General features: G+C 31.8%; 11 protein-coding genes across 11 annotated transcripts; 4 read left to right on the top strand and 7 right to left on the bottom strand.

Moving 5' to 3' along the window:
• Positions 1–554: 554 nt before the first annotated feature.
• On the top strand, positions 555–857 carry LOC108112403 (bomanin-068). Its single transcript, XM_017222244.1, has 2 exons — positions 555–644; positions 712–857. The coding sequence occupies exons 1-2, from the start codon at positions 593–595 to the stop codon at positions 780–782; spliced, it is 123 nt and encodes a 40-aa protein (XP_017077733.1). The 5' UTR covers positions 555–592; the 3' UTR covers positions 783–857.
• A 374-nt stretch (positions 858–1231) lies between these two features.
• Positions 1232–1510, bottom strand: LOC108112262 (bomanin-065). The gene is made up of 2 exons (XM_017222085.2): positions 1444–1510; positions 1232–1375 (listed from the first exon to the last, which is right to left on the bottom strand). Exons 1-2 carry the CDS (start codon positions 1493–1495, stop codon positions 1305–1307), a joined length of 123 nt encoding a protein of 40 aa, XP_017077574.1. The 5' UTR covers positions 1496–1510; the 3' UTR covers positions 1232–1304.
• A 618-nt stretch (positions 1511–2128) lies between these two features.
• Positions 2129–2470, bottom strand: LOC108112261 (bomanin-836). The gene is made up of 2 exons (XM_017222084.1): positions 2398–2470; positions 2129–2337 (listed from the first exon to the last, which is right to left on the bottom strand). Exons 1-2 carry the CDS (start codon positions 2459–2461, stop codon positions 2177–2179), a joined length of 225 nt encoding a protein of 74 aa, XP_017077573.1. The 5' UTR covers positions 2462–2470; the 3' UTR covers positions 2129–2176.
• A 1162-nt stretch (positions 2471–3632) lies between these two features.
• LOC108112263 (bomanin Short 3) lies at positions 3633–4030 on the bottom strand. Its single transcript, XM_017222086.1, has 2 exons — positions 3905–4030; positions 3633–3838 (listed from the first exon to the last, which is right to left on the bottom strand). The coding sequence occupies exons 1-2, from the start codon at positions 3954–3956 to the stop codon at positions 3771–3773; spliced, it is 120 nt and encodes a 39-aa protein (XP_017077575.1). The 5' UTR covers positions 3957–4030; the 3' UTR covers positions 3633–3770.
• Positions 4031–5521: 1491 nt separating this feature from the next.
• Positions 5522–5944, bottom strand: LOC108112337 (bomanin Short 2). Its single transcript, XM_017222166.1, has 2 exons — positions 5810–5944; positions 5522–5747 (listed from the first exon to the last, which is right to left on the bottom strand). Exons 1-2 carry the CDS (start codon positions 5865–5867, stop codon positions 5668–5670), a joined length of 138 nt encoding a protein of 45 aa, XP_017077655.1. The 5' UTR covers positions 5868–5944; the 3' UTR covers positions 5522–5667.
• A 1203-nt stretch (positions 5945–7147) lies between these two features.
• On the top strand, positions 7148–7809 carry LOC108113267 (bomanin Bicipital 1). The gene is made up of 2 exons (XM_017223815.2): positions 7148–7281; positions 7354–7809. The coding sequence occupies exons 1-2, from the start codon at positions 7224–7226 to the stop codon at positions 7767–7769; spliced, it is 474 nt and encodes a 157-aa protein (XP_017079304.1). The 5' UTR covers positions 7148–7223; the 3' UTR covers positions 7770–7809.
• Positions 7810–8338: 529 nt separating this feature from the next.
• LOC108113269 (bomanin Short 2-like) lies at positions 8339–8736 on the bottom strand. The gene is made up of 2 exons (XM_017223817.1): positions 8603–8736; positions 8339–8544 (listed from the first exon to the last, which is right to left on the bottom strand). The coding sequence occupies exons 1-2, from the start codon at positions 8658–8660 to the stop codon at positions 8468–8470; spliced, it is 135 nt and encodes a 44-aa protein (XP_017079306.1). The 5' UTR covers positions 8661–8736; the 3' UTR covers positions 8339–8467.
• A 592-nt stretch (positions 8737–9328) lies between these two features.
• On the bottom strand, positions 9329–9736 carry LOC108113268 (bomanin Short 2-like). The gene is made up of 2 exons (XM_017223816.1): positions 9602–9736; positions 9329–9543 (listed from the first exon to the last, which is right to left on the bottom strand). The coding sequence occupies exons 1-2, from the start codon at positions 9657–9659 to the stop codon at positions 9467–9469; spliced, it is 135 nt and encodes a 44-aa protein (XP_017079305.1). The 5' UTR covers positions 9660–9736; the 3' UTR covers positions 9329–9466.
• A 141-nt stretch (positions 9737–9877) lies between these two features.
• LOC108113270 (bomanin Short 2-like) lies at positions 9878–10298 on the bottom strand. Its single transcript, XM_017223818.2, has 2 exons — positions 10166–10298; positions 9878–10099 (listed from the first exon to the last, which is right to left on the bottom strand). The coding sequence occupies exons 1-2, from the start codon at positions 10221–10223 to the stop codon at positions 10023–10025; spliced, it is 135 nt and encodes a 44-aa protein (XP_017079307.1). The 5' UTR covers positions 10224–10298; the 3' UTR covers positions 9878–10022.
• A 1028-nt stretch (positions 10299–11326) lies between these two features.
• On the top strand, positions 11327–11864 carry LOC108112369 (bomanin Bicipital 1). The gene is made up of 2 exons (XM_017222198.1): positions 11327–11451; positions 11518–11864. Exons 1-2 carry the CDS (start codon positions 11355–11357, stop codon positions 11829–11831), a joined length of 411 nt encoding a protein of 136 aa, XP_017077687.1. The 5' UTR covers positions 11327–11354; the 3' UTR covers positions 11832–11864.
• A 1450-nt stretch (positions 11865–13314) lies between these two features.
• LOC108112427 lies at positions 13315–13800 on the top strand. Its single transcript, XM_017222270.1, has 2 exons — positions 13315–13551; positions 13615–13800. The coding sequence occupies exons 1-2, from the start codon at positions 13485–13487 to the stop codon at positions 13737–13739; spliced, it is 192 nt and encodes a 63-aa protein (XP_017077759.1). The 5' UTR covers positions 13315–13484; the 3' UTR covers positions 13740–13800.
• The last annotated feature ends 9224 nt before the right edge of the window (positions 13801–23024 follow it).

The following is a 23024-nucleotide window of genomic DNA, read 5'->3' as shown; positions in this document are numbered from 1 at the left end:
AACACGTTCATTTACCTTTTGCGGACAAATAGAGAGACAAATTACAAAAAGGGAAAATAAAACTTAAACTAAATAAAATGCCAGGAAAAACTCAGGAAAGCTGTCTAACAGTTTTACCAAACAATTTCCCAAAACAAGGCAAGGCATTTGTAATCAGCTTAGAAATATTTCTTGACTTAACTTCAAATTTGAGATACTTATAGTGCGGTGTTAACTTTGTATACCAAAAATATTTATATTCCACATTAATTTGTATTTTAAAGAATTTTAATTTCTAAAATAAAACCAACTTATTTTACCATTATAATAAGTAGTAAGTAGGAAATAAGAAAATATTCTAAAGATTCCATCACTGTTTGCGTATAAGAATTAGATTCAAATGCAAATCACAGACAAAGACCTCTTCAAAGCTCTATATGATTGCTGTTGAAAATCAGGTTATGACGCATTTTTATATGCCATATTCCCAATGTCTTGAATTAATTGAAAAAAGTGCGCAATTTGCTAATCAGTTCGACTTGGCTTGGCTGGCTATAAAAGAGACGCGTTCGTATGACTTGGCAAATTAGTCGCTCAAATCACTCACAACAATATGAAGCTGCTCTCGATCACCTTTCTGCTGGGCCTTTTGGCTTTGGCCAGTGGTGAGTCTAAGGATATATTCTTTAATAAATAATATATATTTTAATAATAACTTAATCCCTTGTCTAGCCACTCCTCTGAATCCCGGCAATGTTATCATCAATGGGGACTGCAGAGTTTGCAATGTTCGCGGCGATTAAGAAATGCAGCGGAAGGAAAATTTGCTGATTTGTGACGAAATATGAAATAAAATAAGTTTAATGAAACTATAAAAAGTATTTGTTTATAGTTTTTGGGGGTTGTTAAATATAGTTTTTAATTTTCAGACCATTCAGGAAAAGCTTCATGTGAAAAAATAATTTTTGTTGACTTTCTACTAAGTTTCGGGAAAGTCTAAGGAAAACCATTTTTAAAATATCGCCAAAATTTCTAATAAAATTCTATTATGTAAAAATATGTTTCCTTATATATGTTCTTTTAGGAATCCAGGATTTAAGGATTTTTCAATAATTATTATTTGTTTTTAAATTTAATAAATAAAAACAAATATTTAGCTGAAAGCCCCAGCAGGCATGGCTATTTTCCCTTTCCTGCAGCTTAAGTTTTTAACATAGTGTAAAAAATTAAAATAAAATAAACAAAAAGCTAATTTAATATTTTTGCTGTTTCTTTATTTTCTTCCCATTTTTGTTACGGAAAACAAAATTATTTTTGGCCTTAGCTTAGCCTCCATGAACATTACAGCTTCGGCAATCCCCATTGATAACAACGTCTCCTGGCTTAAGAGGAGAAGCTAAAAAATCAGAAATATTTTTAAAACTAAATTATAGAAAAATATTAAGGATTTAAGAATCAACTCACCCTTTGCCATAGCCAACAAACCAAAAACAAAAACCAAGGACAACCACTTCATTTTTCTAGCAAAGCCTTAAACTCAACTGATAAAATTGCATTTTCTTGGCTCTCTTTTATAGAAAACCTTTAAGATTTAAAATTAAAACCTAGGAAATTCCCAGAAAATAAGTATTTAAGTACAGAAAAGTTAATTTTGATTACACAAGGTCATGAGATTTCTGGAAAAGCCCTGGAAATAAAATATTTCCCAGTGATAAGATGAAGCTATAATAATGCCTATAAAATATACAAACGGAGAACAGAAGGTGATAATATTAAAATATAATATTAAAAAAAATACAAAAACTTATGGAAAAAATATTTTAAAAATGTATTCAATTTTGTTAAATTATAAAAAAAAACTTAAAACAATGTTAAAAATAAAGCTAAGCAGAGACTTCGAAATATTCAACAAAATATAAACTTACTTCCATGTCTTAAATGCTATTTAAATTCTTTAAATATTTAAAAACAACAAAAAATCAAAAATAAAGTAAGTCAAAAAAAAAACTAAAAATCCTATTAATTCGGTATTTTTATATGTAAATAAAAATAATAATAAAAAAGTTTGCAGAAAAAACCCAAAAAATCTCAAATTCCAGTTCAAACTTAACTAAGTTGATCCCAAAAAAAGTTTTTATAGCTTATCTCATAGCTTTTATAAATCTTTGCTTTATTTAGACATTAATAACATAGTTTTTTAACTAAATATATGATATAAAATTCCAAAAACCATCGCTCCAGTTGTTAGAGTATAAGACATAGAACCCGACATCTCCGAGGGTATGATAATATTCTTGTCGTCATCCGGCTTATTGCAGTCGATGCACTTTCCATTGATGTAAACTTTTCCCGGTGTGGCTGTAATTAACATAGTTATAGTTAGAAATATATATATTTTTTAATTGTTATAACAATTACCATTAACCGCTGCCAACAGGCAGAAAAGCAGCATCAAAGTTCCGGCGACTTGCAGCGATTTCATGTTTGACTTTCGGATTTCGAACAAAAATGATTGCAAAAACGCGATTGCTGTGCTTTTTATATGATAGAGGTATATAGTATTGTCCAAGCTTAGCTTATACAGTGAAACCTCGAAATAGGGAAATGTTTTGGTAGTGATAAGAAAGCTCGAATTTTGTTTTAAGAACATGGATAGAAAGGGGCATGTATTATTGTGGTTAACATTTTCTTTTAAAATCGAAGTATTTATTATTAAATTAATATGAATATTAAATATTAAATGAGTAGAGGAAACATCCAAATTAAACATATAAGTTACTAGATATTAGGTTGTCAAAAAAGTCTTGCGGTATAAAATTGGTTAGAATAATGCCATTCAAGTCAAATAATCGCCGTTTTGTTCGATGACGCGTTCCCAACGAGATGCCAACTTCAGAGGGGCATCCCTCTTATAGAACCTCGCTTCCCTATTGGTAAAAAAACTCGGAGCGTGGCGCATCTTCGACCACCTCCACACCAGAACAAAAACGTTGATACCATCGTTGTGCGGTGGAAATGGAAACTGAATCGGGTCCATAAACTGCACAAATTTTATTGGCGGCTTGAGATGCATTTTTGCCTTTATCGTAGTAGTACTGTAAAATATGCCGTATTTTCTCTTTATTTTGCTCCATGATTTCGACGCTATAACTTACAAACGACTTAAAAGAAAGGACAATCAATCAAGCGCGTGAAATGAGCTTACCAAAAAGGTATAGTATGATCTGATGCGACGAATAGAACTACGCGCTTTAAGCGCCAACTAGCGAAAATACCGCAAGACTTTTTTGAAACATTATTTTTATGTTTAGTAAATTAGTTTATATATAAATAGAAGCTATAGCTTATTTCTTATAAAGCTTAAAGACTTAAGCGTCAATCTACAGTTTTTCTTTGACCATTAAAAGATAAATTGTAGCATGCTAAAGTATTAATAGAGTATTTCTTATTGGATTAAAGTGTAATCAACTAAAAGTTGATTAATTTTTAATCCTTATTTATCAAAAAAAATAAAACAAAATTTTCAATTTTTTCACATATTTCTATATGAATTTATTTGTTCTCCAATTTCTACGTTTTATATTTTTTAAGTTTAAATGTTTTTAAATCTTCATCTCCGCCTGCTGTTCCTTCATAAAAAACCAAGTAAAAAATATTTTTTCATTTACTTTGAATATTTATTTTTTTAATAAAAGAATGTTTTTTCTTTTCAAATTTTGTGCTACATTTTTGTTTTCTCTTAAAACTTAGTGGCTGTGTGAACTTCAACTGGCTGGTAAGCTTCCTCCGTCTCAAGCCCTCACATTACAGACGCGGCAGTCGCCGTTGATGATGACATTGCCAGGATTCAGGGGGGTGGCTAAGAAGGAAATTAATATAATCATTTAATAACTTATAAAGTTCGTAAATAGTTTAGTTAACTCACCATTAGCCAGAGCCACCAGACCCAAGACAAAGGCAAGCGACAGGAATTTCATGTTGTTGATGTTTTTGTGGTTTGAGGTTGACTCGGTAGGATTTGCAGCTGACAACTGATGCTGGGAGTAGAGAATCCAACGGCTTATATACCTAGCCCTATATGACTGAGCTCTAGGTAACTAGACGACTCAGCTGTCTTATCAAGGTGTTTGCGGCGACATCGATGGGGGAAAAAGTCTACCAGAGATTGGGTTTGAGTGAGAATAGTGAGAAATTCCCCCCGAGTGCAGTGGCAGTGGCTGTGGCGACGTTCTCAATGAATTTGAGCGTAAACAAGTGTAGAACGATAGCCTCTGGGGCAGGGAGATTTGGCAAGGGAAATCCAAGCCGATCCAGACCGCGTTTCTATTCACGTGCCGCGACCAGATTCCAAACCTGATTTTGATTTCATTTGACTTCTCAGGCGCCCCTGCGATGTTTTTCCAAGTATTGGGACCCGTTTTTTACGTTCAATTCCATCGAAACAATAAACTTTTAAATTAACACCGGGCATTATTAGCAAGAATTGTACGTAAAAGGGGTAGGAAAGGTAGTTGGCTGCAGTCTGGCCTAGCCAGGTGTGGTCAAAAGTTAAAAACAGAAATTCTTATAAAAATGATAACAATTTAGCATTTTGTAAATCTTCATAAAGTATAAAGAAATATAAAAGATATGCATAAATGAAAATTATTTTATTTTTAAGAATATAAAGCAAATTTTTTGAAATATTATAATATAATGTTTAAAGGCAGAGGAAAATCATGTAACGATGTAGTTATCTTACAAAACTATTTCTAAGTTTATATTATATAATCTTATAAATGTATAATCTTTATTTTGACAATAATAATATCTATAAAATTAATTATTTTTATAAAATAATGAATTTAAAACAAAGTTATTTGAACTTCCATTGAAAAATATTTCAAATTACAATTATGATTATTTTTTCCCAGTTTTTATTTTGACTTTTATTATTTAAAAAAAAGATTTTTTTGTAAGATTTCATTTTTTATTTTTTATTGTTAATTTTTAATATATTTTGCCTTTCAAAGTATAAGATTATTGTGCTAATATCTTATCAGCCTTAAATTATTTTATCTAATAATTAATATGTAAATAAATTCCTCATCTGCCTCTGCTCTTTGTGTAACACTGCGGATGCGCAATTTTTACACAGAGGAAACCAGCTAACTTTAAGTGCTAAAATATGAGAAATATTATTAATAAGCTAAAAAATGTTGATGTATTATTTAACTTAAATGTTTTCCTATAGTATTTATATTGCTTTTATTTTTATTTAATTTATTTTTTATGTTTATTTTAAATTTCTAATGCTTTTACCAAAGAAATAAATAATAAATCTTTTTCCTCTATCTGTCTATTACCAATAAAGTGATATTGCATGTAAATCTCTCTAAATATTAAATAATTTAAAAATATTTATTTCTCCATATACCACCAACTACTTCGCCTTAGAGTAGGCAATACTTTCTAACCCTTCAGCAGGCAAAAATATTAACTTTAAAATTACTAAAAAAGGCATAAAATTTCAAAGAAATATTAAATATTAAAACAATTTGCATAGTTTTCTTTGTTTCATTTATTATTATTTTTGCATTAAAATTAAATTCTAGTTTCCATTTTCGTACAAAGCGGCATTATAACTACTTCAGTTTTGGGTTTTAGGATAAGCTATGACCTTTGGTAGATCCTTAGGCAGGGACTCTCCTACTTTCCACCATGGACATTGCAGTACTTGCAGTCACCGTTGATGACCACATTGCCTGGATCAGGGGACAGGGGGACAGCTGAGGGAGAAGAAAATCAATTAATTTATAAACTATAAGATAGTAATAGTTATTAAACTTACCATTAGCCAGGGCCAGAAGACCGACCACGAAGACAGTGACAACTGAGAAGAATTTCATATTGATTTTGGTTAGGATTTGTGTTTCCGGTTTTTGATTGCTAAATGCGCTGGGCAATTGATTGAGTTCAACTGATGATTGAAGCTTTCGGGAGCAGAGCTTATATAGGTAAGCTTGGGATCTGGGAGCAACAACGACGACGAGTGCAATGGGCAGTTAGACGGAGGCTTCTGATAAGCCCGTTTGGGAAAACACAGAAACTTGGCCGTTCAATGGCACTTTGTTTTTGCGTATTTAAATCTGGAAATTCCAGTCCAGTGTTTACGGCTAAGCCAAGAGGTGTGTTACTATATACGTACCAGCAGTTAGATAATAATAGTAAACTTTAATTCCAGAGAAATTATTTATAGTTCTGAGTAGTATTAAAAGATTGGTAAAGCTATTTATCAAGCTAACTACTTCTTTATACTTTTGTTTACAAATCAAATTTGTTTTTATTTCTAGAATTTGCATAAAATATTAGCCCAAATTAAAACAAACAATGAATCCCAACAAACAATAATATATTTTGCATATATTTTGTATATATTTTTTGAAAACATTTTGCTTGATAAAAATGTGTTTAGGCGCCTTCAAAAAAACCTGTTGGTTATAATTTAATTAGAAAATCTACACGTGCGGCGATTTTTAAATTAACAGCTATTTTGTGCACTTAAAAAATAAATAAAAAAAAGTATAACAAATAACATAATTTTTTATGTTAAATATGAAATAACTAACATAAGTTAGCTTTAAAAGTTTCTTAAGTTTTTAGCCTTAACTTAGTTAGCATTTCTCAACTTTTTGTTAAGATTTTAAGCCCCTTTAGGCCCCTTAAAAAAATTATATAAAATTTGGAAAAAATGTAAATCATAAAATTAAAAAAAAACAAGATTTAAGTTACATTTAAAGATTAAAAATAGTCCAGAACTTATCACCTTTAAACTTTATGAGCTTCTTTCTTAGGAAACCCTGGAGCAGGATGCATCAAGATAAATCTAAAATAATCTAAAAAATCTGCAATAATCTAAAAATCGAATCTAAAATACATAAAATAATCACACAAAATGTAATGACTTGAATCTTTTTATACAAAAAGTCATAAATATATTCATAATTTCCTTTAAAACTAACATTTTCCCTTAATCTTTTATTCCGCAAACAGTCCAAAGTTCAGATTTGTTTCAAAATCATAAAAAAATAAAAAACAAATAAAGAAACAAATCACCTGCTCTATACTTAATTATAGCCTTGATCGGTTATATATATATATATGCATTCATATACATCATATATAGATTACAGATCTAAGCTAATCTCCCAGACGGGGGTATAAAAGACAGGCACCTGAGATCGATCCGGTTAGAGAGTCGCATAATGAAGTGCCTGACGCTGTTGGCGCTATTGTTCTTGGCCACATTGGCCTACGTTCAGGGTTAGTACTAAAGCTTAGAGAGGGTTTTAGCCAGATAAATAATCCACTCTCTTTCTCTCTCCCTCTTAACAGCCGGCAAGGTCTCTATCAATGGAAAGTGTGTGGATTGCACTCATGACCACACCACCACCACCACCACCCACAAACCCTCAAAAGGCAGAGGAAGTACTGCTAGTAGAACCACTGCCAAACCCAAGGCTAAGTCCTCACCCCCACGCCGGCCAACTTCATCAGAGGAAGATGATGACCTTGCTGGAGGGTGGTCTCTACATCAAACAGGAGGATCTCAGTATATAGGAAGACGTTCGAAACGCCAGTGGGGTGGTGGTCAGTACATAGATCTGGGTGGATCTAGCGGAAGAGGAGGAGGTGGAGGAGGAGGTGGTGGCTGGTCAGGAGGTGGCATTACCACCATTGATTCTCGTCCTTATCCAGGGGGTACCTTGGTGCGGAATAGCGATTGTGTTGGATGTAATATTCGTGGTTAATAGACCGAAATTAATAATAATAAATCATTGGAAAAACTAAGGGAAAACCCTGAAATTACTTGGTTAAATTGGGGGGTGAAAGTGTATTCCTATGGGGATGGATATATTTAATATTGACAGACTAGTTTATCGGTGTTATTATCTCTCTACTTGCGGTAGATTTAACCAAGTATATTTATTACATAATTAACTGACAAGATTTTAGATTTTGGACCGAGATAGAAGTTGACTGAGTGAGGAGATTGATAATAATGAATTATTAATCTTTAATATATATATTTTTATTATATATTTAAATGATTATTGAATCTGTAATCTGTATATAAAAATCGTTAAATATATTATATATTTTCATTTACAAACACCTTGCTATATCGTCTTTCTCCAGATTATGAGCAATAAATACAAATTATTTTCAATTTACAAAATAAGTTCGTAGAAAAAACAACTTTTTTGCTAATAAAAAGGGCAGTAAACTCTTTTTTTCTGCCTATCTACAGATTAATAGTAATAAATCTTAGTCATTTCTTTTTAAGTTATAACTTAAAATAAATATAAAGCCATAAAACTCTGTTTTTCTTCGTATTTATATTTTAAACATTTTTATAAATTCTAGTTTTTATTTCTGTACAAATATTGTTTTTTGTTTTTAAGTTAAGTTATGGCACTTTAAGCGTATTTCTTCAAAAACTTTTGCATTATCCGCCATGGACATTGCAATTTACACAATCACCATTAATAATAACATTTCCTGGATCGGGTGACAGGGGAACAGCTAAAGGGAAAGATATTTAATTAGTTATAATAACAAAAAGTATAAAGATTTTACTCACCGCTAGCTAAGGCCAGTAAACCCATCACAAAGACAGCAGCTAACGAAAAGAGTTTCATTTTGATTCTGGACTTTAAAATCCCTTTTTTAAAAGTTAAACACTAGCCAATGGTTAGACTTCAACTGATGTTCACGACTCACAGAACTTGATCTTATATAGGCGAGAGGCGACTTATAGAGAGACTTAGTCAAGTGCAATCTATAATCAAAAGCATCTGACAACCTCTGGAAATACTATATAGTACTATAACCCCTTTGACTTCATGTAAAAATCGCGTGTTAATTCCGTTTTTATTTATGTTTATTTGTTTTTGAGGTCTTTAAGTTTAATTTGTATGCAAGTTGAGTTTTTTGAGTTTGATTTGATTTTTGTTCCACCCCGAATATTGCGGAAACATTAGGGAACATCTAAAGGAAAACATATTTAATAAGTAATAATAACAGAAAATATATAGAATTTATTCACCACTAGCTAAAGCCAGTAAACCCATCAAAAAGACAGCAACTAACGAGGAAAAGTTTCATTTTGATTCTTGGTTGACCGATCCCTTACTAAAAGCTAGACACTGTCAACTGGTTTGACTTCAACTGCTGATCATGACATATAAAACGTGATATTATATAGCTGAAAGGCGACTCATAAAGAGATTCAGTCAAGTCCAATCTGTGATCAAAGGCATCTTATAACCCCTGGAAACCATTTTTTAATGTTAAAATCTCGTTTTAATTCCGTTTTTTAATTATGTTTATTTATTTGAAAGTCTTTAAGTTTAATTTTTGTTCAAGATTGTTTTATAAATATTTTGTTTTTTGAGTTTAAATTCAGCTATGGCATTTCCGTGATCCTTGGATAAGGTATACACCACTAATCACCTCTAACATTGCAGTATTTGCAGTCACCATTGATGATGACATTGCCTGGATCGGGTGACAAGGGAACAGCTAAAAGAAAGCATATTTACTTAGTTGTAATAACAAAAAGTATAAAGATTTTACTCACCACTAGCTACGGCCAGTAAACCCATCACAAAGACAGCAGCTAACGAGAAGATTTTCATTTTGATTCTGGACTTAAAGATCCCTTACTAAAAGTTAGACACTAGTCAATGGTTAGACTTCGACTGATGTTCACGACTCACAGAACTGGATCTTATATAGGCGAGAGGCAACTCAGAGAGAGACTTAGTCAAGTGCAATCTGTAATCAAAGGCATCTGATAACCCCTGGAAATACTATAAAGTACTATACACCTCCATGACTTAATGTAAAAATCTCTTTTTAATTCCGTATTTTATTTTTGTTTATTTGTTTTTGAGGTCTTTAAGTTTAATTTGTGTGCAAGATGGTTTTATAAATATTGTGTTTTTTGAGTTTGATTTAAGCTATGGCCTTTCCTTGAACCTTGGTTAGGATACCTCCCACTAACCACCCCGAACATTGCAGTATTTGCAGTCACCGTTGATGATGACATTGCCTGGATCGGGGGACAGGGGGACAGCTGTTGGAGTAAAATATATAATTAATTATATTTATAAACTATTAGTTACTTATAGTTTAAACTCACCATTGGCCAGTGCCAGCAGACCGAGCACAAAGACAGTGACAACTGAGAAGAACTTCATATTGAGGATGGAAATGCGGTTCTGGTTTGGCTCTCTGAACTAACTAGGTAATCGCTGAGATTCAACTGATGTTCTAGGCTATTGAGATCGGTTCTTATATACCTGATCGTAGGATCGTAGAGCGAAGCAAGCAAGTGGTTTACCCACCTGATAAGCGGGGTTTTTGGGAAAATACAGAAATGCAATCACAAGACCTAGATAAGGGGTACTGAAATGTTCAGATTTCGGAATGTAATCTTATTAATTGTGTATATATAAGTCTATATAATCTAAGAAGATCAAATATACATATTTACAACTAATTTTAGATATCTTCAAAGAGTATTTAAAGGCAAAAATAAATACCTAGACCAACTTTACTTACTTTTAAAGAAGTTTAAGTTCGTTTTATTTACTTTAAGCTAAGATTTGTACTTAATTAAAATTAATAAAAGTTTTTATAAATTTTTTTAAACTAAAATTAGTAATATATTTTATAAAAAATTAACCTATAATGAAGATTACTTTAATATAAACATCTATATAAAATATAAACCAATAAAGACTCATATTTTGACAATTTAGTAACTATATAAAGATTAAAATATTTTTAAAAATCTTAATAAATTTTATAAAAATCTTAAAAAATATATTTTTGTATATTCAAATATTTATTTAAACCATACTTTTTTGTATTAATTTATTTTCTTAATGTTTAGATGATTAAGCTAGTACTAATTTCTAAAGCTTAAAATGCCAAAAATCTACAAATAATCGAACTTCATAAAGAAGGTCACTGAACTAATATTTGTTTATTACTTTCCCTGGCTAAACATCAATGCAAAATAAAGATAAAAAATAAATTTTAAGAACCAAAACAAACTTCTGTTTGTAAAAAAAACAAAATTCCAGCATAAACATTATCCCAAGCTTGCCTTTAATTTCTAACCAAATGAAACAAATTAATTCTAATTCTAATTCTTATCAGAACAAAACCTTAAGTCTGGAAAACCCCCTGTGGCTCAGAATTATCTGTCAATTGAACTGGTTTCTGGGGTGGGCGAATCCCCTGCTCCACCTAACCACCATTACGATCTGGTTTTGCTTCTCAGACAAAAGCAAACGGGAATTGCTTAAAAGCTTTCGAATTTCATGTGTCTCGAGCAGATTCGTCTTGCCACCAGTTCGAGTATGAAGTGTCCCATTCTGGCCCTTGCAGTCGCCGCTGTCCTGATTTCCCAGGCCACAGGTAAGACCAGAGATGATGAGTCCTCCCTTTTAGTTTCCTTCAACTGATTATTTCATTATTCCATAGCCGGAAATGTGATTATCGGCGGAGCTTGCCGGGATTGCAGTCCTCCGGTGGCGGAAAATGTGGTTGTCGGCGGCCAAACCTATAGGACTGGCAGGCCTGGTCAGGGAAATGTCTATATCAATTCCCCCGACGCCTATCCTGGAGCTCTTGATGGTCAAAGCCAGCGTGGTTCCTCAATTGCCGCTGGACCTGGGGCAGGAGGAGCAGGGGGTGGCACTCGGTATCCCGATGGATACAGTGGGCGTGTGCCGGGTGGCACTTACCTTCACAATAAGGATTGTGTTGGCTGCAGCATCAGCGGGGGAGGGGATTAGAACGAGAAATAAAAGAATAATAGAAAAAGGAAATAATTTGGATTTTTACTTTTTTTTCGGGGATTTACAATTTCTTTAAATTTACAACATTTTTAAAAATTTTAAGAATTTTTAAGAGTACTTTATGAGTTATTAATTTTGATTTTGTTATTATTTTGTTATTATGAGTAAAAATAAAATAAAATTAACTTTTTAACTTTTTTTATGAGCAAAAATAAAATAAAATTAACTTTTTAACTTTTTTTATGAGTAAAAATAAAATAAAATTATCTTTTTAACACATTAAGTTTATTGTTAATAACATTTTATTTCATTTGATTAATTTTATTGATAATTTCAGTGGAATTAAAATTATTAGGAAATTAATTTTTTTTTTTAAATATTTCTTGTTGAAATTTAAAAATAATTAAAAGTATTATTTATTTGTTTTTAATAAGATAAATTAATGAATAACATTTAGATAATAGCATTTTAATAGATACTTTTATAAACTATATAAAAGGATGGCCCACGAAAGATTTGCGTTTTGTTGCTATAAAAATATCAATATTTCCGAATTTTCTTAGAGCGTTAACTTAATAATTTTGTAAACCGAAAACCTTCTACTAAATATCTGGCAAATTTAAAATGACATTCGAAATTTCTAAGTTAAAATTATCGATAGCTCAAAAAGCAAACGCTACATGGGCCACCCTGTAGTACTACTGCCACTATCTTAACTAGTTGATCCTTTTAAGGTAATATATGGTCAGTTTTATCAAAGCATTTTACCATATTCTATTACTAAATAGAGCAAAAAAACATATTTAAAAAATAAAATATGTTATTGTATAAAAACAAGACTAAATATAAATTAACTCAAGCTTAAGGGACATTAGACCTAACGAACTGAAAAAGTTAAAAATATATTAACCTAAATTTGTAACTTATTTGATTCATTAAATGAAATATAAACAAATTTCAGGAAAAAATTTAATTTGAGTTAAAAATAATTAAGAAAATCTTAAAAACAAGTTAATGTTTTCATGTTTTAGATATATCTTAAAATAATCTTAATCTTAAAGTTTTAAAAATATTTTCAGAGAAAAGAAACAAAAGTTATAAGAGCAAAAACAACTTCGAAACATCAAAAAAAGATATAATGATTTATTAAATAATTTTTAATTTTTAATTTAAATATTTTTGTTTCCTTTAAGACATCGATTTATTAAGCTCTCTTATTATTTTCAGTGTATTTGTATTCAAAATAACATTCCATTTATGTTATTAAATCAAATCAGTGAATACACCCTACGTCACTATTGTTTTTTTACGCAGCAATCTTCCCAAGTCAAACTTAGTATATCTTACTTAGTATATGTCACTTAGTATATCTCACTTAGTATATCTCACTTAGTATATGAATTAAAAAATCAAAGCTGGCAAGCAGAAGCTTTCAAGCTGCCTTGCATCTTGGCTAAGCCCTCAGTCGCGTGGGCTGGGTTATCAAGAGCAGGGGTTTATGAAAAACCCAAAGAATTATAAAATACTCTAGGGTATTTTTATTTTCAGCTATTCTTGTGTTAATCACCGTCGCTATAAAGTGATGTAGTCATATAAAAAGTGAGGCAAAGCCAAGATCTCAGTTAATGTTCCATCACATTTGTGGCAACGATGAAGTGGCTTTCGATATTCTTCCCGCTGTTAGTAGTTATATCTTTAATGGAAGTTGGTTATGCTAGTAAGTTTTCTATATAATTTTTAACTTATTAGATTTATTAAATAAAATATTAATTAATTTCAGGAACAATTCCCAAAATAACCATACGAAATGGGGACATTATTGTCCATGGCAACTGCAATGGCTGCACGGCCAGAGCCTCTAAAAACTCAGCTCACTTATCTATAAGATTTACCAGAAGATGGTAAAAAAAATTAAGTTTTATAAAAAAAAATACCTCAACAAGCCTTATTTATTTTACAAAAATTAATTAATAAAAAATATTACAAAAAAGTGCAAAGTTTAGTGATTTAAAAAGAAAGAAAAATTAAAACTAACTGAAGAACTAAAATCCCTTTTTTGGATATAAAGAAAAGTTTCTATTTCTTTTCTTTCCCCACTTTCCACCTCCCTTAAGCTTCACTGTACTAAATTAATAATAGCCAAATTGCAATGTTCTCGTAAATTTGTCGTAAAACTCAAGCCGTGGTCGTAAATCATTCCTGGCTTCCTTGGGAAAAAGTTCCGGTTTTGGCTTCTGTTTTATGCCTCATTGGTGGAAATATTTCAACGGGAAAAAAAAGAGGAAAAGCATAAAAATTGCCATCATATTTGACTTTAGCCCAAGACCAAGCCCTAAAGGCCGTTGTACACGTGTTTTCCTTCCGCTTTGCCCTGCTTGCGGGCTCAAAAGGTATTTCCACGTAGCGCGTCTTTACCGTTGGCTTTTTCCGCTTTTCCTGCATTTTCCGAGTCCTGTGACCCGTGTCCCTTTTTGTGAGATGTTTTATTGCCAAAGAAAACCGAGCGAAGGCAAACCGCTGTGCGCCTGTAAATGACTCCCCAGGCACCTTTATATTGACTCGTAAAATTGCGACATTTACTTGTGTGTGTAAGCGCCTCCCCTCCCTCCCCCCTTCTCGCATACCCATTTTCCGGCCTGTTTTTCCAAACGGGGTTTTCTCAGTGCTTTAAATTTGATTTTTATTTGTCCCAACCGTTGTTGGCAAACGATTTTTCTTATATGTTGCAAGTGAAAACCCCTCGTCTTGCCTTTCTTTTGATTTCATTCAGCGGAAATTGAGTTTTGGCTAGCAAAGAAAATTCCCTCAATGAAAGGAAAACCAAACACTTGATTTTTCATGCCTTTTTTTTTGTCTTTTTGATATAAAAAAAAAACTTTTGTTTAAGAACTTTGATTAATTCCGTTTGGCAGATATCAAGAGATTAATTGAATTTTTCAAGTGCCCAGCAAAGGGCTTTCAATTTTTCATAATTAAATTCGTTTCCCTTCGTTTTGCCGCCGGCACATTGCGCATACGCACAGTTGGACATACAATTTTTCTGTCTGCATTTTCATTTACTTAATTTTCATTGTATTTATTTGTGAAAGTTATTCCTTTTTTTTTGTGTTTAACCTTTTTATGTGAAATTCTTTGGCAGAAAAAGGAATTTTTGGTGGTCAAAATAAAGGGTTAAATTTTTAATTAATAAAAATATTTTTGATTATTGCAGAAAAATGTGTATTGTTTTTAATTTTAATTTTGGTCACATTTTTCATTTTTCCTCTTAACATTCTTTAGCAGTCAGAAGGAATGTCAGAAATTATAAAATTTAATTAAAAGTTAACAAATTATATAAAAAAAGGCAAATAGTTAACTCAAAAGCATAAATATAACGACAAATTATGATACCAACTGATGTAACATTTTCCTCACCAGAAACTAAAACCTTTTCCCTGCCATAAAAAGATTTTCATTCTGATTTTCATTCTCAATCCCTCAATCAATTCCCTTTTTCCTCATCCATTTATCATAGCAACCTAATTACGGCCCTCAGAATTTTCACCCCTTTGGTACAACTGACAGAGAGAACCAAATATGCAATCAAATTTTTGCCAAACACAGAATTTTCCCGGCAACTTTCCTGTCTGTATGCACAGGACCAGGTCCGGGACCAGGACATGTGGCCAAAGAGGTTTATGGGAAAAAAGGGGGCCAGGGAGGTCAGAAAACAATTGCCTGGCCACGCCCCTGGGGCAACCCACCAGTATTTCCACCTCTCCCCTACCCAAGGCCGATCAACTGGTCATTCAATTTTGCAGGCCCATCGCTCCCCCCCTTTTGGGCGCCTGCATTATGCAGCTTACCTCGGACTGATTTCATTTTCGTAATTACCTCACCGACTCAACCAACACCCCCAAATTCTCCTGCCCCGCTGCAGGTTGGGGCAGTGAAAGAAAAATTGTGTTTAAAGTAAAATTTTAGAAATATATTTTTCGGATATTAAATGTAATTTTTATAAATTTTTATTCATTATTATTATTACATATTTTTTTAATTATTATTATTCTGTTAAAAATTACTTTTTTTATTTATTTATATTTGTATTTATTATCATTCTTTAATTTTATATATTCTGTTTTTTATTGTTATTTAATTTATTATTTAATATCAGAAAAGTTAGTAGAACATTGTCAAAATCCTTTCATTATTTGACATCTTATTTAATGTATTTCTTTATTAATTTTTTAAATAGAAAATATATATAAGGTTATTATGTGTTAATCTATAATTCTAAATTAATATTGTGTATAAAAATTACTAGTTTATTTTTCAAGATAACCCCTAATGAAAGTCATTTAAAAACATTGTCAGAATAAATAATAATGAATAATCAAGCCTTAGACATTTTTCCAGGAAAAATATATAAAATGTAATCCACAAAAAAACAATATATAAAATGATTTTGTTTTAATAAATGCTTTAATTTATATATACATATATTTAAATAAGCTACATCCATATATATTCCATATTTATTATAGAAAACTGTAAACTAAATAAGTCGAAATATCATCTTTTAAAATAAAAGTCACAGAGATCATAAAACAACCTAGATTATCTTTTAGAAAATAAAACGTAAATACCTAAATTTTTATGATAAGCTAAACACTTAAATAAAAATAAAAAACATAAATATTAAATAGACAATACAAAATTATAGAAAAACTTTAGTTTCTTAAGCTTAAACTCAATTTTTAATAATATAAATGATAATAATTTAATATTTCTATCTTAAGTCGATATCTTCAAATACCTATTTCAAATTCATCAACTTAAAATCATTTCTAAGACAGGAAAAAAGAAATCGAAAATTTCCCTTTAAACTTCCCTAAAAACTCACCAATAATTTCCCTCAGTGCCCTCTCCCTGAACACGTTATCGACAGGTGGCGCTGTGCGGCCGGGGCTCGGTCGTAGCTGGCTTAACGAGTTGATTAAATGCTGTAATTGATGGAATTGCGAATGGGGATGCAAAGGTGTAAATGATCGGCTTGGAATGCCGCCTGGATAAACATGTCATTGTCGTTAGACGTTGCCGGTCGATTGGATGAGCACGAAAGTGATTTTTGGAATGGGGCCATGCCCATCAGAACCCTTTTCTCCAGCCATTGAACATCATCAGTGGGCATCAATCAGAGAAGAGGTCGGGCAATGGGCTATGGGGAATGCCAGGCGTATTCATTTCATAAATATTTGCGGCCGAGGGTCGTGGCCGTCGAGGGTCGCAGCCCACAAAAAGGCCAACGAGACTGGCGAGGTTGGAATAAAAAATGATTTAAAAATTGAAAGGATTATTATGGGTGAGCAGCGGCAACGGAGCGCGTTAATGTTGATGGCCTGGATGGGTCCCCTTTTGGACAGGATTCTGGACACTCGCTTTGGGCTTGGGTTTGGGTTTTGGGTTTTGGGTCTTGGGATGTGGATCTACTGGTATGTTGCTGGTGTCGCTGTCAGTCAAAAAGGAAAAGAAAAAAAAAAAGGAAAGGCAGGCCTGAAATCAACGAGGATGCCAACGGGCAGACTGTTGTTGGCCAACAATATAATTTGAACAGGAATGAAAAATAAACGAGCCGCACGAGAAGTGATTTTTTTCTCTCTTTTTTTGTGGGAGGTAGAAAGGGGAGAAGAGAGGTTATACAATAACAACAATAAAAAACGAACATAAAGCGTGCAATTTTTTTGTATAAATCAAACCAAATATGTGAACAAAATGTTTTTTATTTCGATTCCTGAAACCGGAATAGACACACAAAAAGTGTGTGGACAAGCACTGTGGAAGGAAATTGTATTTTGTTAGTTTAAAAATTTATGACTTGGTTAATTAAATACAAACATTTTTTTAATTTAAGGATTAAATGTAATATATACTGAAATGTCTGGTTTAAAAATATATTAAATTATTTATAGTATATATAATATAATTTCTTGGTTAATGGAATAAAAATCAAATCCTAAAACAAAGCCTTAGAAAATAATATAAATTTATAAAAATTTAAGTTTTTGTTCCTATTAAGATTCATTTTCTAAAATAAATTCTTTGATTTATTAAACAAATTTTTTTTCATTTTCATTTTTTATCATTTTCTTTGATATATTTTGGGTAATATTTATTTTGAAGGTCATGTTCAGATCTTTAATCCTACAATAAGCTACTTTTTTTATAATTTAATTTTTAATTTTCGGTTGCTGGCCATCAAATTCAACTGATATTATTATTTATAAGTAAAATATTATAAAAATATATATAATTTTGAGTTAAAGAGTTGAAAACTTCACCCACTGTTCTTCTCTTTACTCATCAGTTTGGAGACCATACGAATTTGTCCATCTTTGGTTTTGGCTGACATAAAACCACTGTGCCATATTGCCTTTTATTATTTGAGCACTAAAATAAAGACACTGAAGAAAAATATAAGAGATTAGTTAAGAAATATAAAAAATAAAGTATTCCTTATATATATATTTCTTTATACTAAAATATTTAATATAAGTTAAAGTAAGAAGTGAAAGAGCTACCTACCTACTCTGGCCAACGTATCATATGTAGGGTGTGGCGCACGAAAGATTTGCGTTTTAAAATCGCTATAAAAATAACAATATTTCCCGATTTTCTTTGAGCGTTTCGTATACCGCATACCTTCAACTAAATATCTGACCCGTAGACAATAACATTCGAAATGTCAAAGTCAAAATTATTGATAGTTAAAAACGCAAACGCTACATGGGCCACCCTGTATAAGATATTTAATAAAAGTATATTATTAGCTCTTAAGTTGTAATAATAAAATCTAATAATATATAAAAATATTATAATTTTATTATATATTTTATAACTTGAAACTTTCATGATTAAATTCTGTTTTAAGAAAGTTTTTTAAAGAGTTTTTATTTAAAAGAGTTAATCAAACTTTCCCAAGTGTATCCACATGGGTGGACTTTCCACTGACATTGTCTGCTTCCTTATCCCTTGGAACATGGACAACTTCTACGGCTGCTCCTGGCAGTTTGCACAACGATAAATGTTATAACTGAGCTGGGGATTTGCAGCTACTGTTTTGGGAGTTTTGCTTGTGAAACAGCTGCCGCCTTCATTTTCGTTTTTTTCTTTTTGTTAGCCAGGACTTGAAGTTGGACTTGGACTTGGACCAGGCAAAACTCAATTTATTGTTGGGCGTCGCATAAAGCGCTCCCCGCCAGGACATTATCCATCTATCACATTTTCTGTAGCTCTCTTTCATCTGCCCTGCGGTTGTGTTTGTTCATGGCTGGCATTTCCTACCACCCCCCACCCCCTCCTACTTTTCCTTTTTTTCACACACATTTCCCACATCCCCCCGGTTGGCAGGACTTTATGATGTCCATTCTCGCTTTTTCGGCGTTGACTGTTGAAAATTGAAAATCATAATCGCATCAACTTTCTGCACCGAAAACTTTCTCCACTGTGCCTGTTTGTCTGTCTGTTTGGCTGGCTGGCTGAGTGAAAAGTTGAGGAAAATGCTCGGTGACTTTTCTACCCACAAGCCCAAAAGTAGGCAACGCACGAAGTCTGAATGCTAGAAAGATAATTTGTTGAGATTAGTTTTACAGCACACAAATACACACACATTACGTGGTGGTGGTGTTCATATATATATCTCTTTATATATATCTCTTTTCCTATATATATATATATCTTGGTTAACCTTTTGCTCATTGTGGTTGCCTTTTATCACACAAACGTAGAACGAACTTTCTTGCATATAAATTATGTGCAAGTTGATTATAAAACAATGCAAAACTGGCCAGAAAGTTTTCAGCTCAAGTTGACGTTAACTTTGATAGTTTGCCCTGGACCCATACAAAGATTCACCTTTTTCCCTGTGGGTGGTTTGTACTCGCCATGAGGGTGGCTCAAGCTTAAACAGCTGCTTTAAGTGGTGGTTGGTTTGGCACTTTATGGGCATCTTTTGTGATGGAATATCTATTATGAAAAGAAAAAAAGAGGGAAATGTAAGGAATGCCTTTTAAGATGGGTTTCTTTTTCACCCTTTTTTTATACCAATGTTGTTCGAATCAATTTATATTAAGTTGTATATTAAAAACTAAGCTAAGGGTGTATTTTATGATAAATTATTCTTATGAGTAAATGTAAATCAAATCAGTACTTTAATACACTTTAAGTTTATATAATCTATGACTTAGATAATCGCTTGCCTTTTAATTAACCTTTTTGATGGCAATATAATTTTATATAAAAACATTAATTAAGTGCTAATTATCTGTGAGTACTTAAAGCTTTCAAAGCTATCAGCATTTTGCTTAATCACTAAATTTTAATCAATATAACGAGGGAGATTTATATTAGTACAAGGCTAGTGATAGTCTTCTTAAGCTTAATTGGAACCTAAAGAGAGGTATATTATTTGTGAATTTATTATTTAAATGTAAAAATGTTAAATTTTAAAGATTTTTAAAGTATATGCTATGTATCTGTAATAAGTCAAGACATATCAGAATACGGAATGGCTGAAGAAGTCAGAATTTTGCTTATTACAAAGCCAAAAATGGTCGAATGGTGGAATGTCATATCTCGATGAGTTTGGAATTAAATTTTTAGTACAACTGAATTCGCACCTAAGAATCTAGATTTTTGTTAATTTTTTTGCCAATTTTTTTATCAAAAATTGCAAAATTTGGTTTCTCTATGTTTTCCTTAGAATTTTTTTCTAATTCCTGGTTGACCTGCATTTACAGTTTGAAGTGCCAAATGTACGGATTTTTTTTTGCAAATTTTGATGATGTTTTCCCCCTTATCAAAAATGCAAAAATTGTCAAAAAAATGAAACTCCCAAAATCAGTCGGAAAAGGACCCAAATGGTAAGTGAGGGTCGTTAGCTGCATAAAACAGTCGTACTTTTAGCTGTATGTCTTCTTTTGACCAATTATGAAGAAAAACATAAAAAAAATATTCAAAAAAATGGTCATTTATCGTTATCCTGATTTTTAGCACAAAAAACTCAATATTTGAACCAATAAATTGTCAAAAATTGGTCAAAATAAAGAATGCAATACTACGTTAAACTCGATGTTAAAATTCCCGTATAACTGTATTCACACCTCAAAATTTAAATATTTTGAAATTTTCCGCAAAAAAAAATGTGTTACATCATCTTATACCGTATAAAAAAAGGCAAAAAATAGCCAAAAATTAAAGATTCGCAAATCAGTCGGACAATTACACAAATCGTTAGTTCGTGTCGTTACCTGCACAAAACAGTCAAACTTTTAGCTGTATGTCTTGTTTTGACCAATTTATAAACAAAAACGTAGCAAAAATATGCCAAATAATGGTCATTATTTGCTGATTTTTCGCACAGAAAACTCAGTATTTTGATCACAACAATGTAAAAATGGTCAAAAGATAGAATGCAATACCTCATTAAAATCGTAATTAAATTTCTACTCGACTGGCATTTACACCTCAAAATGTAAGTTTTGGTTATTTTTCGCCAAAACTGATCAAATCTGCAAATATAAGTCAAAAATGTAATTTTCTAAAGTTAAGCCTTTACGTTAAATAGCGTAAAAAAACTAATCTAAAGCCATAACACTTACTACCAGCAAAACCTATCACGCTGCCATCTCTGTATGGTCAATCAGTAGCGGCCAGTGCTTTGGCTACATTAAGTGGTGCCATCATACCGCCTTTCCCCTCACTCCACCTCCTATTTCTCCTGCCCCCAATCACACAGCCGAATACCCCTCGCTTCCCCTTTAACAATCTTCCCCATTAAAATTAGCGTCGCTCCGTTGGCCATAAGCCTGTCATGATGTGGCAAGTTGGCAAGTCGGTGTGTGCGTCTGGCTGCCACAGAACTTGTGGTCTGCTTTGTGCCATGTAATTGTTGATTTTATGCGTACGCCTGGCCATTAACGTGTTGCCCCCTAAGACCGCCGAGAGCTGTGTTGGCCGTGAAAAGCGAAGCGGCAATTAGGCCAGTCACAACTAGCGTGGCCAAGTCAAGTTTGGTAAGTGGCAAGTAGCGAGAGCATGGGGAGGGGAGCGGAGTTTGAGGTGGGAAAATTATTGTTTCGGATGTGTAAATTTGACCAGAGCATTTCCAGTAATTCGTGGACACACGACCGTTGGAATGCAATGCTACAATTTACCACAAATGTCAAACGTAAATACGGGCAGTTAAGATGGGATAGAGAGCTGAGAAGAGGAAGAACTTTATGGTTTGGCTTATTGATTGTTATTTACATGTGAAAAATTTTCTATTTAAGCTGTGGTTTCTTAGTTAATTAGTATTTGATTTTTGTTTTTTTGGTGAAATTTTGTGGGTTTTAAAGTTGTTTGTAAGATTTTAGAGGGATTTTAAGGGGCTACATTGGCTTTAGGCTGCTTTTAAAATTGCTCGTTTTTAGTTTTTTAATATAATACTTTAACCAACATTGAAGGCTTAATATAAATTAAAGTATTTAGAAATTGCTTATTTACTTTTAAGCTACTTTCTTGGTTTCTTGGTTTCTGGCTTAAAATATATTTGAGAACTCACATCACAGACTTTATCTATAAAATTAATAGTCTATAGCTTAATCATTATCATTTAAGCATTAAATTACTTTTTTTCAGTTTTAATATTGTTATTCTTTATTCTTTACTATTTTTCAACTAATTATATATTTTAATTAATTAATTTGGGACCTAAAATCACTTATAAAGAAGACAGATAGATAGTCAGTTGGTAATTTTTTATATTTTTAAGTAAAATCCTTTTTAAATGCCTTTAAGTCTTAAAAAATCAATAAAAAGCAACCTTCTTTTCGTAAATTTTATAACTTAAAATTATGTTATTTCCTAACATTTTATAGTTGTTTTCAAACTCAGCTAAATTTTCCATAACCCATCAAAGAACAATTTTCTATCTTTTCTTTTAACCTTAAAAAAAATTGATGTTTGTTTTTCTGTTTCTGTTAAAATCCACATTAAACCACATTAAAACCTTCAAAATCAACACAATTTTTCACAATTAAATCTATAGATTGTCTCTTAAACTTACAAAAACTGCTGCTTAAACTTCAAAACCTATAAATACCATCAATTTCCGCTTTCATTTTCCATACAAAAAGGAGTTATCAGAAGGTCAATCCTAAGTTTTTCTCTACA

The sequence above is a fragment of the Drosophila eugracilis genome, unplaced genomic scaffold (genome assembly GCF_018153835.1).
Source record: "Drosophila eugracilis isolate 14026-0451.02 unplaced genomic scaffold, ASM1815383v1 contig_90, whole genome shotgun sequence".
NCBI lineage: Eukaryota > Metazoa > Arthropoda > Insecta > Diptera > Drosophilidae > Drosophila > Drosophila eugracilis.
The sequence above is the reverse complement of the archived record's forward strand: the minus strand, read 5'-3'. Positions and strand labels throughout refer to the sequence as shown.

What these genes read in the sequence shown, in the direction of transcription:
- LOC108113270 (XM_017223818.2), bottom strand. Translation starts at nt 10,223, where the DNA reads ATGAAGTTCTTCTCAGTTGTCACTGTCTTTGTGCTCGGTCTGCTGGCA. An exon ending in TCTGCTGGCACTGGCCAATG is followed by an intron (nt 10,100 to 10,165) that starts GTGAGTTTAAAC and finishes TTACTCCAACAG; the next exon opens with CTGTCCCCCTGTCCCCCGAT.
- LOC108113268 (XM_017223816.1), bottom strand. Translation starts at nt 9,659, where the DNA reads ATGAAAATCTTCTCGTTAGCTGCTGTCTTTGTGATGGGTTTACTGGCC. An exon ending in TTTACTGGCCGTAGCTAGTG is followed by an intron (nt 9,544 to 9,601) that starts GTGAGTAAAATC and finishes GCTTTCTTTTAG; the next exon opens with CTGTTCCCTTGTCACCCGAT.
- LOC108112263 (XM_017222086.1), bottom strand. Translation starts at nt 3,956, where the DNA reads ATGAAATTCCTGTCGCTTGCCTTTGTCTTGGGTCTGGTGGCTCTGGCT. An exon ending in TCTGGTGGCTCTGGCTAATG is followed by an intron (nt 3,839 to 3,904) that starts GTGAGTTAACTA and finishes TTTCCTTCTTAG; the next exon opens with CCACCCCCCTGAATCCTGGC.
- LOC108112337 (XM_017222166.1), bottom strand. Translation starts at nt 5,867, where the DNA reads ATGAAATTCTTCTCAGTTGTCACTGTCTTCGTGGTCGGTCTTCTGGCC. An exon ending in TCTTCTGGCCCTGGCTAATG is followed by an intron (nt 5,748 to 5,809) that starts GTAAGTTTAATA and finishes CTTCTCCCTCAG; the next exon opens with CTGTCCCCCTGTCCCCTGAT.
- LOC108112427 (XM_017222270.1), top strand. Translation starts at nt 13,485, where the DNA reads ATGAAGTGGCTTTCGATATTCTTCCCGCTGTTAGTAGTTATATCTTTA. An exon ending in AATGGAAGTTGGTTATGCTA is followed by an intron (nt 13,552 to 13,614) that starts GTAAGTTTTCTA and finishes AATTAATTTCAG; the next exon opens with GAACAATTCCCAAAATAACC.
- LOC108112262 (XM_017222085.2), bottom strand. Translation starts at nt 1,495, where the DNA reads ATGAAGTGGTTGTCCTTGGTTTTTGTTTTTGGTTTGTTGGCTATGGCA. An exon ending in TTTGTTGGCTATGGCAAAGG is followed by an intron (nt 1,376 to 1,443) that starts GTGAGTTGATTC and finishes CTGATTTTTTAG; the next exon opens with CTTCTCCTCTTAAGCCAGGA.
- LOC108113267 (XM_017223815.2), top strand. Translation starts at nt 7,224, where the DNA reads ATGAAGTGCCTGACGCTGTTGGCGCTATTGTTCTTGGCCACATTGGCC. An exon ending in CACATTGGCCTACGTTCAGG is followed by an intron (nt 7,282 to 7,353) that starts GTTAGTACTAAA and finishes CCCTCTTAACAG; the next exon opens with CCGGCAAGGTCTCTATCAAT.
- LOC108113269 (XM_017223817.1), bottom strand. Translation starts at nt 8,660, where the DNA reads ATGAAACTCTTTTCGTTAGCTGCTGTCTTTGTGATGGGTTTACTGGCC. An exon ending in TTTACTGGCCTTAGCTAGCG is followed by an intron (nt 8,545 to 8,602) that starts GTGAGTAAAATC and finishes CTTTCCCTTTAG; the next exon opens with CTGTTCCCCTGTCACCCGAT.
- LOC108112261 (XM_017222084.1), bottom strand. Translation starts at nt 2,461, where the DNA reads ATGAAATCGCTGCAAGTCGCCGGAACTTTGATGCTGCTTTTCTGCCTG. An exon ending in CCTGTTGGCAGCGGTTAATG is followed by an intron (nt 2,338 to 2,397) that starts GTAATTGTTATA and finishes TGTTAATTACAG; the next exon opens with CCACACCGGGAAAAGTTTAC.
- LOC108112369 (XM_017222198.1), top strand. Translation starts at nt 11,355, where the DNA reads ATGTGTCTCGAGCAGATTCGTCTTGCCACCAGTTCGAGTATGAAGTGT. An exon ending in CCTGATTTCCCAGGCCACAG is followed by an intron (nt 11,452 to 11,517) that starts GTAAGACCAGAG and finishes ATTATTCCATAG; the next exon opens with CCGGAAATGTGATTATCGGC.
- LOC108112403 (XM_017222244.1), top strand. Translation starts at nt 593, where the DNA reads ATGAAGCTGCTCTCGATCACCTTTCTGCTGGGCCTTTTGGCTTTGGCC. An exon ending in CCTTTTGGCTTTGGCCAGTG is followed by an intron (nt 645 to 711) that starts GTGAGTCTAAGG and finishes TCCCTTGTCTAG; the next exon opens with CCACTCCTCTGAATCCCGGC.